The 14,301-nt window shown below is 38.4% G+C and overlaps 1 protein-coding gene across 3 annotated transcripts in view; it reads left to right on the forward strand.

Annotated features, from left to right (window-relative positions):
* LOC149018072 (putative E3 ubiquitin ligase SUD1) overlaps nucleotides 1-14,160 on the forward strand; it is a 28,358-nt gene extending 14,198 nt beyond the window's left edge. For 2 of the 3 annotated variants that reach the window (XM_089152398.1, XM_089152400.1), the window contains 4 exons: nucleotides 2,614-2,771; nucleotides 8,497-8,660; nucleotides 8,754-8,900; nucleotides 13,115-14,160. In XM_089152398.1, the coding sequence (XP_089008524.1) occupies nucleotides 2,614-2,771; nucleotides 8,497-8,660; nucleotides 8,754-8,900; nucleotides 13,115-13,630 (985 nt within the window). In that variant the 3' untranslated portion in view covers nucleotides 13,631-14,160. The remainder of the gene's footprint in view (nucleotides 1-2,613; nucleotides 2,772-8,496; nucleotides 8,661-8,753; nucleotides 8,901-13,114) is intronic. The other variant, XM_089152399.1, reaches the window with a different exon arrangement.
* The last annotated feature ends 141 nt before the right edge of the window (nucleotides 14,161-14,301 follow it).

The raw sequence follows: 14,301 nt of genomic DNA on the forward strand, positions 1-14,301 counted from the left end.
ATGATGTGAGCAGCTGATTCCAAAACTTAAATGGACTCTTGGACTTCAAGCACCAACATGTCTTCCACCTAGGATATCAGGGTAGGCTTTAACAACCACTCTGAAATCAGTTCTGGATTTTAAATAGCAGACCGTCCGTCCTCTTTGGAACAATAACTCCGGCATGCAGCTAAATTGATAATTTGAAACTTTTTTCTCCAAAAACTACTATATTCATCCTATATATAATTAACAGCCTTACAACTGTAGAATCCCATAAATAAAGGACTTGAAACAGTATTAAAGACTGCCTGACAATTCCCATATTTGGAGAACTGACGGATCTACTTGAATTACAAAACAGGATCCAAATTCAACCAACCATCTCCTTAACAACTCCTTACTTACTCCAAAAATCTAGGTAGCATTTTAAAACAATTTAAACATAACACAACTGCAGCTCCTGCGTGGGAGTGTGGATCATGGATCCTGATACAATTTAATAAGATACAACCCATTAACTAATGAATGAAGACATTTTCGTATCCAGTGCTTGGACCCCTATTCAGACCTAAGATGAGGCTTCTTATCACTTAGACCCATGGAACTAAATGCACATAACCTAGGTGATCCAACCCTTTGCTTATTTTAAGGAAAATAAGTCCAAATATTCACACACAAAAAATCAGAATAGGGCTGGATCTGCATCATGCAAACCTAACCAAACTTGGAGGATCATATCCCTATATCATGACCTATATACCCTCTCCAAGTTTCAGCCCATTCTGACAACCCAAATCCTAGATCTAGCCGTTCTTGATTTAAAACCCTAATTTTTATGGGCCAAATTCAAGAAAACCTATAACTTCATTTCTGTCCAACTAAATCCTCCCAAGCTTTGAGACATTATCCTGCTATTATCATCTAGGTTTAGTCTATTATCAAAAGGTCAATCCAAGTTGCACAAGAATCTGAGCCGTAGAAGTCTCCCATCTACATCATTTAGAGACATCTCAATTCCACCTGAAATCCTCTTTTTTCTGAAACCTAACCTTGAATCTTTGAAATCAACCTAACCTTCCCATATGAGATTGATGGGCATTGTCACATGAAAGATCATCATCAAGTTCAGCCACAGAAGTCTCCATTGACCCCATATCACAAAACCTCCTCATAAGTAACAAACCCACCTATTTTGTCCCATAAGTTGGTTCTAATCTTGGAAGAACTGGCTTCTAGTTGATCATCTATCAATGTAGGTCTACATCAATGGTTTGGTTTTATAAACCTCAGGCTTCTTATGTTTTGGGTTTATTATGTAAACTAGCCTACTTTACGAGCCCATAAAGTGGAGCTTAATGCTTCTAGACGGGATTAGTCAGCATTTGAAATAGATCAGGATATTTGGTAGCTGGAGAGAATTCTATTTTGATTTTATTTACTTTATTTGTTTAGAGTGATTAGGAGTCCTTTCATGAGTCAAATTAGGAATCTTAGAAGGTCCGTATATATGTACTGCATGCCTCCATCAATTAGAGATGATTTGATTAAATAATGACCTTTTATAAAAGTTTTGGTCCTATTGAGCAATGGATATGGGATATCAATCCCCATGTTTGATTTGTTCTCTTCTCTTCTATTTCCTTTTTCTCTTTTCTTCCTACCAAGGACATCTTCAATCATTCAAGCTTCTGTTCATGAACATCTTCGACAAGAAGTTGATTCAGCCCCAAACCGAATTCTTCTTCTTCTAACCTTCTAATTTCACAACTATTTCCATCTTTTCTGAATTCCCGTTTTCCCGATTAAACCTTAATGTCTAACTTAAATTCTCCCTAATCTGACCATTAGTACCTCCTGCGATTCAAATCCTTAGGCCTTATACCTACCCCTTTACTTTATACAAGCTACAGCCTCGTCCTACTATCTTAAACCCTAACTCAGACCCCTTACTAGTTGGTTCTGTTTAAGATCTTGAAGATCGGCCCCTAATTGATCCTATTCAATCTGGGGCTACATCATGTTGGGGGGGGGGGTTAAGAATTCATTGGATTTGCTAACAATTGTTACACATATTATACAACAACAAGAAGAACAAGCCGTGTCCCAACTAAATGGGGTAGTTAGTCATATTATGAATCTTGGTTTAATTGGGAAATCAGCAATAGTGGGTGAGAGCCATAGTTGATTGCAATTTGAGAGTTTGGATGGGTAGTGTTCTCTATTTGTGAATGAAAATTAACTTAAGGTAATGGAATACCCTAGTTCTTGGATCTCTCTCAGATACTTAATCTGAACGGGGTCTTGTCTTGCATCATAAGTAATGCTTTTGATCAAACAGAAGATGGATTATTCATGTGGTAGAACAGTCATGCAGGTTTTATAGTCGATCTCATATAGCTGGGATAAGGGTCTGTAGGGGTGAATTGAGTTGAGTTGTTGGATACCGTGAGGACATGGTGTACATTCATTTTTCTAGGTCCATAGTTCTTTATGTTGTCTCTCTTCTGATTGGTCATCTGTTGATTTCTTTGTTGCAAGTGACTGTAGTATATGTTTTTTGTGCTCATCGTAATCCTTTCCAATCCATTTTATACTGTATATCTAGAAATCATCATATTGAACTCTTTGCAGATATGGTTTTGTCCTTCGCATTGTTCTGTTGCTGGTTTTAGCATGGATGACCCTGCTTCTTCTTAATTCTGCTCTGATAGTTGTACCCATTTCACTTGGACGTACAGCATTGAATGTTGTTCCCCTTTTCCCGATAACACATGGGCTCAGGTGTAATGGTAAGCTGGTTGCAAATTTCTTATTTTCAGTCTACTCTTTCCCATTCTCAATGTAAATGCTGTTTGAATCATTTCCATGATTTGGGCTGTGGCTGGTGGATTACTAGCTGTTTTGACTTGGGGTTCTTGACTTCTTTTATATTCTTTCTGCTCACCTGTGCATTAGGAAAAATGACTTAAGCCTTTGATATCAAAATGATGCAATGTAGATTCCAGATTAAGAATCAAATATCAGATTGGTTGCTTCATGGACCCAAATCTGAAATATTTTCCTGATAAATCAGAAAGTGAAAAGGTTTGCCAGACTGTTGATTTCAGCAGTCTTTGATGGGGAGAGAAAGAGAGGAGATATGGGGTTTCCTTGGGTACTGTGAACGAACTAGTGAATGGTAATTGAACAGAAATTTATAAAGGAGAAAAGGATAGGAGAGGAGAGTTTCCACAACACCCAATTTTCAGTAAAACACACAATTAGATTTCCTAAAATAAGCAAACAACTAATATGGCAGCTGAGAGGAGGAGTGGTCCTAAGATTGCTAAAACAATGATTCTGCGCAAGTACTAAACTAATCACCCAGGTGTCTTTTTATCTCTTAAATATCTTAAAGTTATATTATCAGAAACCTGCTCAGAGGATAATAAGACCTGGTTGAGCTTCTGATCACAATGTGATGCAGTTGGCTTAGCCTCTCAGGAGACCTAATCAATCCAAGATGCAGCTGCCCCAACCAAGTTCCTGGCCTGAGTAGTGATGGTATTTGACATAAGTTGTAGTCTATCATATTTGTCTAATTTGGGTGGGTAAATTATGTAGCTTCTTTATTTGATACATTATGATGCGGTCTTAGATTGATAGAGATCAACTAGCAGCCATTATCCAGGATCTTGGATGAACTGGTAAGCATGTGTGGTTTAAATCATGGTTTTTAGTCCAAAACTAGCGTTAAAGTTGGTAAGACCTAGGTTTGATGATAGGGTTATGTCAAGTGAGTGTAGGGAAGGCTTTGGGGCTGCAATATGGTTTAGAGGTGGAGTTATGGCAGAAGATTTGGATAGAGTTTTCTTAGCACAGAGAGGATTACTCAATTCAATTATGGGAGCTTTGTAATAGGGGGTTAGATCTAGACAGGGTTTCCCAGGAAGGTTCTGAGATGGGGTTTGGTAAGGTGTTCATGGATGACTATGGTGCAGGACCCAAGTTCCGTACCAAGTGGAAGGCTAAGGCCTAGAGAAGTCCCCAGTGTTGCTGCCAAATAGAACTATAGTAGTATTAGTAGTATTCTGTAGTTTTTTTTTTTCATAGTAATGTAACTTTCAGTTGGGCTGGGGTAGTTTGGTACCCAAGTTTTGTTAGGGACAGGTCATTTTAGGATTTCAGTCTTCTATGTAAATCTAAGTTTCTTTGCAGCTTTCAACAATGTAAAGTGGTCTGCCTAGTTAGAATTGGAATTAAGAGACAGCTGTCCTATTTTAAGCCAATTCTATGTCCGAATTCTACTAGGACTTCTTATGTCAGGCAGTAAATAGCCCCATTGGATGGAATACAGTACAGGAGTTTGAGAAACCTAAAGGTTCTAGGTGAGATCAGGCCAATATCCTTGCCATGGCTGAATTGACAGCCTTCATGACTCCATTGCCATTCAGTCTAAGTTTCACAAGGCTCACACAAAAGCATCGGGCAGCCTACACCTCATCTCCCTTCTTTTCCCCCTTTAATTTCTATTTTACTCCCCAAACCCCTGGATCAATCCCTTATTAACCATTATCATGGAGCTCCATAACTTCCTCGTGTTACATCCTACATCCCCTCTAGTCCTGTACCTACAATACAGTTTGCAACCAATGCTGACCAGCAAAACCCTAGCACCTTAAGGATTCTTAGAGCCACTCCCCATACCAGAGAGACCATGGGAGAGTGGCTCCATGGACTTCTTTGAAACCTTAAAACTAAGAAATTCTCGACTTCCATTCTACCCTTCCAAATTCTCTCAAATTTGGGAGCATTACCATCCTAGAAAACCCTAGGTTTGACTCCAAGTTTCATTGGATGCTGAGCCCATTTGAACATCCTCTCCCCCCCCCCCCCCAAAAAAAAAAAAAACCCCTCGGGGAAAAAGAAATGAAAGGGAAAATGACTGTTACCTCCCCTCTTAGTTGGCCAAAAGACACTTGGACCCCATCTTATTGGAAACTCCTACCTGGCAAAGGTTACAACATGCTCCTTACTATTATTACCTTTCTCCGATAAATGGCATGAAATGTCAATTTTGCCCCTGACATTGTTAAATTATTATATTAGCATTTTATTTTGAACTAATCAGAACACCAAATTAACCCTCATCTTAAACTACCCTGAAGACCAAAAGACCCATGTAAGTATTCTTTTCTAAATGCCCAAGTTACTGTAGAAGATCCAACTCAACTTGAGTCGTCTTTTCCAAATCGAGTCTCTTCTCTGGTGGTAACCTGCTAGAATAACCAACTTGGATTGAAATTGTTTACAGCCAACACAATATCCTAGTTGATTTAAAACCTGAATTTTCAAGTTCCAAAGATTTCTGAGAGTCCTCAAAGAAATCTGAACTTTCAAACCCAAAACCAGAGCAAAAACTCAAAAATCATTATATCGAGAATGACGAAGAATGTACAAATGTGTCTCATGGCATGTCCAAAGAGGTCACTGCAGCAATGCCACTTCCCAAGGTCATGGAATATGTGACCGCCATAGATGGAGGAGTTTCCAGGACTGCCGAAGGAAGATTGGTAATACCGTCGACATCACTGGCTTTTGGTTTCACATTTTACCCTGAAATATACAAACACTTCATTGGTTTCCTCCAATTTGGCAAGGGAATATCCTTCCCCATCCATTATTTGGTTAATTACGCTGAGTTGCTTTTTGGCTTCAGCAGTCAGAGCCCTGTGCCCATGATCACTCTTCTTCCAGATGATGAAGGTTCATTCATATAGGAAGTCCAACTTATTCTCTGAATTTTTTTACAGTTTTTAATTTCTCATCAAACATTTTTTGCTTTACCTTCCCAATGGGAAAGTCAGATCTTCTTTTTCTTTTAAAAGATCTTGATTATTCATTCTTCATTTCGAACTCTCAAACAAGTTTCTGAGATGTTCTAGAATGAAACATAGGTTGAGCAGTTGTAAGCTTGTAGCAGCTGTTTTAAGATCTTGATGCCCTAAAATGGGAAGTTTCAGGGAAAACAGGGTTGTGGACCACATGCCATCATTAAATTAAAAAATATTAGCTAATAAGGTGATTTTGGTACTATTGCTTAATTTCATTGAAAATGTGAAAGATGAAAAAGAAATTTAGCCTTTTCTTACCAATCCATGAGTTTATAGGAAACCTCACTACTATTTCCAACTTCGAATCCTTGAAGAAGTATGGACAGGATATGTTGTTTCCTCAACCTTGGCCATCAAGAAAATACATATATCTTTTTTTTGCAAGAATTCAATTTGTAATAGAGAACTGATCAGCAAGAATTCAATTTGTAATAGAGAACTGATCAATCTATATCTGAGGGTAGTTTAGGGTTTCAACTATTGGGGTAATTGATGCTAGGTTGCGGTTTACTATAATATCATCCTAGTTAAGAGTATTTTAGGGTTTAAAAAAAAATTAACAGTAAGGATACCACTTAACTGAGGAAGTTAACAGTAGGGTAATTTTGTCACCTTTGCCAGGCAAGAGGGGGTGTAACTGTCATCATCCAAGCAAGAAGGGGTAATGTAGTACTGAATTTGAATGATCAAAACAGTAGCCAAATAGGACCTTTCACAGGGAATCAACTTCAGATTTGATAGACTTAAGAATTCAATTTGTAACGGAAGGCTGAAAACTAAAGTGGTATAACAAGGATATTGGTTTAAGAACAAGGACTAACTAGGTCTTCAAAACAGCAGTATGCTATAAAGAAGAATGGATTGAACAATATAAGAGAATTAAGAGAACAATAAGGACAACAAAGTAACATGTAACACCCGGGCTTCTCACCGCAAGGTGGATCGATTGGATCAAACACCAACCTTTCCTTGATCAAACACAAGGAGTCTTAACACCTAGGCTTCTCACCACAAGGTGGATCGATTGGATCGAACACCAATCTACCTTGATCAAACACAAGGGTTCTCCAAGAGGAGGAATGCTAGCAAGCAATTTGATTTCATTTCACCAGTTGTTTTTTCACCTTTTACATAAGTCTCTTTATATAGCATTCTAAAGAGACATAAACATTAATGGTAATATCCAACCACTAGCTAACACAACCTACTACAAACATTAATGGAAACATCCAACTACTACCCAACACCACTAGTCAAAACAACATTGGAAACATCCAACTACTACCCAACACCACTAGTTAAAACAATAATGGAAATATCCACCAACTATACCCCACCACTAACCAACACCACCTACTAGCTCCTTTTGTGGACTTTTCAAAGCTAGACTTGGGCTTAGTTCAAAATAGTGGGCTGATATTCTTCTTCCACTAAAGTGATCCAAGCCCATGAAACCATGGGCTCATTTTAACCCACTCCAATAGTCCTAGCCCATGCAAGCCATGGGCTGTTTTGGGTCATGTCCTTAGGCTTTAATTGGCTTGAGCTTTGGGCTTTTCTCTCTTTTGTATCTGCTGCCAATTCTGCATCAAGGGGTCTAACTATCATTTGGCCAACCAAGAGGGGAGCTAACTGTCATTTACCCAGAAAATCAATTACTTAGAGATATGCTGTTTTCTCCCTAAAATTTAGAATCCACCTGAAAGCTAACCTAAGCATCCTATTTGAGAACTCCAAGCTACTACATTAACCATCTCCATTAGCAGTCACAGAAACCATCCTATTTAACCAAACTACAAAACGCTAATTACAGGCCATAACCGAAATTACCCCAACCTTTTACTGTTTGAGCATGGATTCAGATCTGATTGAGATCTTCTTTAATTGGTCCTCACTCAATTGTGGCTACATCATGGGGCTGCAAATTGGATTTAGTACTCCAAGGTTGCAGGTGAGTATTTGTGATGTAGAATCAAAGGTTGGACAGAACAACAAGAAATAAGACCATGGAACCAGGACCAAATACAAAGTACTAGACCAGGCCTGTTCAAGCCAGCCGAATCAGTCCAGATGATGTTCTAAAATGGCCTAAAAGAAGTCAAAACACTGTTCATGTAATTGTTCACATGAACTGTGTCACAGCCTCCATAATTGACTTGAGTGGGCATGTTTTTAGAAGATTTGTTGGAAGTGGGAACATTCCTAGAAGATCTGTGGGGCCCAAGATCAGATTATGCTTTATTTATTCTTAGGGGATTAAGCTTAGTTTGGTTTCTATTTTAGTTATTCTTGCACTATAAAGCCTTGTAGTTTCTAATTCTAGTTGGTTTTTACTTCTTCAGAGCTTTGGCCAAGCTCATGAAAGGAGTATATGTCATGTCACATACATATAAATAGAGAACATCGTGTCAGCTTGCCACTTCTTTAAAAAATTATCTGCTGAGTAATGTGCCAATTAATAACTAGTTGATGATCCCCTAGTTGATGCTTTAAGTGCACTTTGCCTTCGTTGGTAATGAATTAATCTGTGTAATTTCTTGAATGAAAAATGAATTGATTATGGGTTCTTCCTGTAGATCTCCCCCGCCCCGCCCCCCCCCTTTTGGGATGAAATTTTTATTTTTGGCCGAATCTCCTGTAGATCTTTATGCATTCATTATTGGAAGCTACATCATTTGGACCATTCTAGTCGCAGCCAAGTACACAATTCAGCATGTTAAGGCACATGGAGCATGGGTTCTGTTGAACAATATCTGCAAGTGGTGTGGAATTGTCGTGAAGAGTGCTGTTCTTTTGTCACTATGGGTAACAATATAGCCATGAGTTCATGTTGTTGATCGTAATTGTTCTTTACCCGTTCTTCTTTTTAATGTTTGTGAGATTGTGATTGTTGTGCAGATCCTTGTCATCCCAGTGTTGATTGGTCTTCTCTTTGAGCTTTTGGTGATTGTCCCAATGCGTGTGCCCATAGATGAGAGCCCTGTTTTCCTTCTCTACCAAGATTGGGCACTAGGACTTATTTTTCTCAAGATCTGGACTAGATTGGTAATTGTTTTGCTGAGTCCCCATATGTGCATTTGATATTGTTTGGCAAGGATATCTATGATTGCCACCTAAAACTGAAATAGTCTGGTACAGATAGCAGCTTAACTAAACATGGAATGCTGCACTTCCTTGGTGTATGCCTATTTAGGGCTTATATCCAGGAGACCTCAATTAGACCATACTAAAACAATGAAATGGTACACTTGGTGTTATTTCTGTTTAGGGCTTATATTCAGGAGATCTCTGTTAGACACTACTAAAACAAAGAAATTGGATTTTGTTTTTGGAAATTGGCCGCAACAACAACAACAATAAGCCTTGTCCCAACTAAATGGGATCGACTACATGGATTCTTGCCTTCCAATCAGTTCTATTTGAGGTCATGCTAGATACAAGGCTTAAGCTATGCATATCCTTTCTCACCACTTCTTTTAAGGTTATTGTAGGTCTACCCCTAGCTCTTCTAGTTCATTCAATATGGATTATATCACTTCTCCGTACAAAGGGCATTTATAGGTCTCTGTTGAACATGGTCGTGCTACCTCAAACGACTTCCCTGAAGCTTATCACTTATGAGAGCAACTCCCAAACCAACTCTAATATGATAATTCCTTATCTTGTCTTTCCTAGTTTTGTCACTCATTCATCTTAGCATCCTCGTTTCTATTACACTGAGTTTATCTATATGATTCTTTTTAATAGCCCAACACTTTACACCGTACATCATAGCTGGTCGAATGATGGTTCTATAAAATTTTCTTTTAAGCTTTAATAGAATACGCCAATCACACAAGACCCTGGACGCACCTCTCCTCTTCATCCACCCTATTTTAAATCTTTGGGAAATCTCATCGTCTATATCACATATTTTATTTACGATTGAACCTAGGTACCTAAAACAATCACTCTGAGGAATCTCCTTGTCGTCAGTTTTCACCACCTCATCCTCTGCCCGATCATGACTGAAGTTATAAACTAGATATTTTGTCTTTGTTCTACTTAATTTAAAGCCTCTTAATTCCAAAGCTGCTTTGCATGATTCTAACTTGGTATTAATTCCCACTTGAGTCTCATCTATCAACACATTATCATCAACAAAAAGCATACACCAAGGGACCTCGTCTTGGATGTCTTTGGTTAATTCATCCATTACAAGTGCAAATAAATATGGGTTTAAAGTTGATCCTTGATGTAGCCCAATTGTAATTTGGAATTCATTATTTTGTCCCCCTACTGTTCTTACACTTGTCATTGATCCATCATACATATTCTTAACTATGTTTACATATTTACTTGCAACATTTCTTTTCTCTAGTACTTGCCAAAGTTAACGCTCTAAGGACTCTATCATAAGCTTTTTCTAGGTCAATAAATACCATATGAAGGTCTTTGCTACACTCTATACCTTTCCATAAGTCTCTTAATTAGGTAAATAGCCTCCGTTGTAGATCTTCGTGGCATAAACCCAAATTGGTTCTCCGTAATTGTGGTTAAGTGTCTCAAACGGTTTCAATTACTCTCTCCCGTAGTTTCATAGTATGGCTCATCAGTTTAATGCCCTTATAGTTATTACAGCTTTGAATATCTCCTTTATTTTTTTAAATTAGAGCCACAATGTTTCTCCTCCATTCATCTGGCATTTTTCCTATGCTCATAATCTTATTAGACAACTCAGTCAACCAAACTAGCCCCAAGGTTCCTAAGCTCTTTCATACTTCTATTGGGATTTCATCAGGGCCTTGTGTATTGCCTAGTTTCATCCTCCTTAGTGCTTCTTTTACTTCGGACATTGAAATTCTCCGCACATATGTTTGAAAATGTGTGCCTTGGTGAATGGTGTAATCGTCCATATCACAGATGCTTGAAGCATGCACGTCTAATAGACTAAAGAAATAGATTTTGTATCTTTTCTTAATGTCCTCATCACATACTAATACTTTACATCTCCATTTTTAATACATCTAACATGGTCAAGATCTCTACTCTTCATATCCCTTATTTTAGCTATCTTATAAATAGATTTGTTTCCTTCGTTCGTGCCCAACTTATTGTATAACTCTTCATACTTCTTCTCCCTTGCTTTTTCCACAATTTTCTTAGCTTCATTTCTAGCCAACCTATACCTTTGAAGATCCTCAACATACTCACTTCTTTGCCATGTCTTAAAACTAGTTTTTTTCTTCCTATTGGCAGCTTGAACCTCACTATCCCATCACCAAGTCTCTTTATAAGAATGGAGTTTTCCTTTTAATTCACCTAGGACATCTTTAGCCACCTTCTTGATGCACATAGCCATCTCATTCCATATTGCGTTAGTGTCCCCCTCAAAATCCCACTTTCCTTGTTTGACTTTTTCATTAGCGAAGAATTTCAAGCATCTCCTTTCAAGTTCCACCATCTTATCTTGGATAGTTAACCTTGCACATTTTATGAGTTTTTGGGGTTAGGCACGTATCCAAAACCACAAGTCTATGTTGTGCAGTTAAGCTTTTCTCTAATATCACCTTGCAATCCTTGCACAACAATCTATTAGTCCTTCTAGTTAGGAAGAAATCTATTTGGCTTCTATGATGTCCACTTTTGAAGGTAATTCAATGCTCATCTCTCTCTTTGAAGCAAGTATTTACGATAGATAGATCAAAAGCAACAGCAAAATCTAAAATTGAAATCCCTTTCTCATTCCTCTCTACAAAACCATATCCTCCATGTACACTCTCATAGCCTCTTTGGTCTTTTACAATATGTCCATTTAGATCACATCCTATCTTTTCTCCTTGACGAGTTCCTTGCATTAATCCATCCATATTTTCCAAAATTCTAACTTTAGACGTTCATCCAATCCTACTTGAGGTGCATATGCACAAATTATATTTACAATCTCTTTCTCCATTACAAGCTTGATAGCAATAATCCTATCACCCACTCTTTTAACATCCTCCACATCATTTTTAAAATCTTTATCCACTATTATACATACTCCATTTTTATTAGTTTCATCCCCAGTATACCAAAGTTTAAAGTCATCAAACTCTTTAGATTTTTTACCCTTCCATCTAGTCTCTTGAATGCAAGCTATATTAATCCTTCTTTTACACATAAAATCTATCAATTCTACGTTCTTACCTATTAAAGATCTTATGTTCCGAGATGCCAATCTAATCCTACATTTTTGGACTAGCTTCTTTACCCACACTCGTCCATAGCGTGGAAACCCTTGCCTACTTATCATTGCATCCGGGCGCCAATGCGACTTGTTGCTTACAGGGGACACCCTAGCTGACCGTTACCCACTTATCAATACACCCTGGCCATGGTGTAGCGCATCGCTTCTTTTTTCAGGGAACACCCTAGCATAGCATTTATATATGAGATCTTTGTTAGACACTACTAAAACAAAGACACTGAATTTTGTTTCTGGAAGTTGGCTGCATTGGACACTATTTGCATTTTAGAAAAGTTCAAAACTTACTATAAGCCCATAGCTGATACCCAAAGGAACAAGCTCATTGTTATCTTTTGGAGTTTAGAGTCCTCTATTTTGATTAACTATGTGCCTATGAGCTTGGCTCCACCTGCCACCCTCTCTGTGTTTCCTCTCTGGGAATGATTTATTTTTTCCTTTGGTACAACCCTTTGGGAATGTTTATATATATCATTTGTTCACCCCCCCCCCCCCCCCCCACCCCCACCCCCACCCCACCCCAAAAAAAAAAAAACCTTAATATTTAAAACTACAGATTGATTTCACTGCGAGACTGTTACATTGCTATAATTTTAATGTACATCAGTTACTTTTAGAAGATCCTATATAAATTGGATCTCCTAAGATATCAATAGATGTCATGTTTTACATTTTCAGACAGCAAACCCGTTGGACTCTTCTTGCAGGTGGCCTTGTTAATTTGCATTTGAAGTTCTTTAACATGTTAAAGTGGGCTGCATATGGGCCCATTTCAACATAAATCTGGTCTGGAATTGGATATCTCACCTTTCATCACTGTGCTTTTCTGGCTGTCAGATCTTCCGCAAAGTCTGCTTAAAATTAGGTCCATCCTCGGTAGGTTATGAGGATGTAGAAGAAGGAAGAAAAAAATTTAAGAAAGGGTTGTGTTTGCTTTTATAGATTATCTTCTCTCGTGTGATCCTCAATTATTTGTGTTTCAAGACTGAAGTTGATTTTTTCTCCCTTTTTTTTTTCTTTTCCGGTGGATCAGGTCGTACTAGATCACATGACACCCTTGGTTGATGAAACCTGGAGAGTAAAGTTTGAGAGAGTAAGAGAGGATGGTTTCTCCCAGCTGCGAGGGATCTGGGTGCTGCGTGAGATTGTTATCCCAATCATGATGAAGTTGCTGACGGCTCTATGCATACCTTACGTGCTAGCAAGAGGGGTTTTCCCTGTTTTTGGGTACCCTTTAATCGTTGATTCTGCTGTCTACAGGTTTGCATGGGTTGGTTGCCTGGGCTTTAGCTTGCTGTGCTTCTGTGCAAAGAGATTCCATGTCTGGTTTACCAATCTCCACAACTCCATCCGTGATGACCGCTATTTAATTGGCCGGAGACTTCATGACTTTGGGGAAAACAGAGCAGTGAATGTCAATGAACCTGATGTTGCCCCTGGGACTCGAGATACAGCTTCATATAATGCTGCAAGAATCCAACATGAGCAAGAAGCTGATGTTGGAATGAGATTAAGGCACAATCTGCATGACCAAAGGTTGGTTGCATAGCTGGTTTTAGTGGTCTGATGCGTAAGGTAGTTCCAAATATAACCGTTGCCTTCTTTAGGCAGTCTGATAGGGTGCAGTGTCCATTGTGCATAGAGATAGGGATAAGTAGCTTTTGATTTCACCTCCAACCCCTGATGTTGGTGGGGAACTGTTGCAGAATGCTTAATAGAAAAGCAGATCCATGGGTACTGAATATATTGTAGTATCTGTTCTAGTGGGATGTAACTGATATGAATGTTGATTAACAGATCCAATTGCTATTTTGTTCTGTTGAGGAAAGCATTGGACAATTTACTGCCAACCGTTGTGGACAGACACTTGAATCATAAACTATTTGTGTTGTATGCCATATGGATATGCAATGTCGATCTCCCATGTAATTAAGTGTCTTGACATGCTCATTCTCAGCGCTTTGGTTTAGTGGCTTAGTTGGACTAATGGTGCAGAAGATCTCCTGGATACAACTACTAGACTTTTGGTTACCATGGCAGTGCAGATTAAGCAAAGAGAAATGTGTAATATAGCAGCTCCTTGAGTATCAATATATTATAAAAGAAGAAAACAAAGAAGTTGCATCTTCAGAATATATAGAAGTATGTTTCCTTCTGTTTTTCGTCTTGGAAAAGCTGGGTGCATTAAGGTTGGACTCATCTTTAATCCGAATTGGTAGC

Source organism: Hakea prostrata, chromosome 4, assembly GCF_041222555.1.
Source record: "Hakea prostrata isolate BN-2017 chromosome 4, UWA_Hpros_2, whole genome shotgun sequence".
Classification (NCBI taxonomy): Eukaryota; Viridiplantae; Streptophyta; class Magnoliopsida; order Proteales; family Proteaceae; genus Hakea; species Hakea prostrata.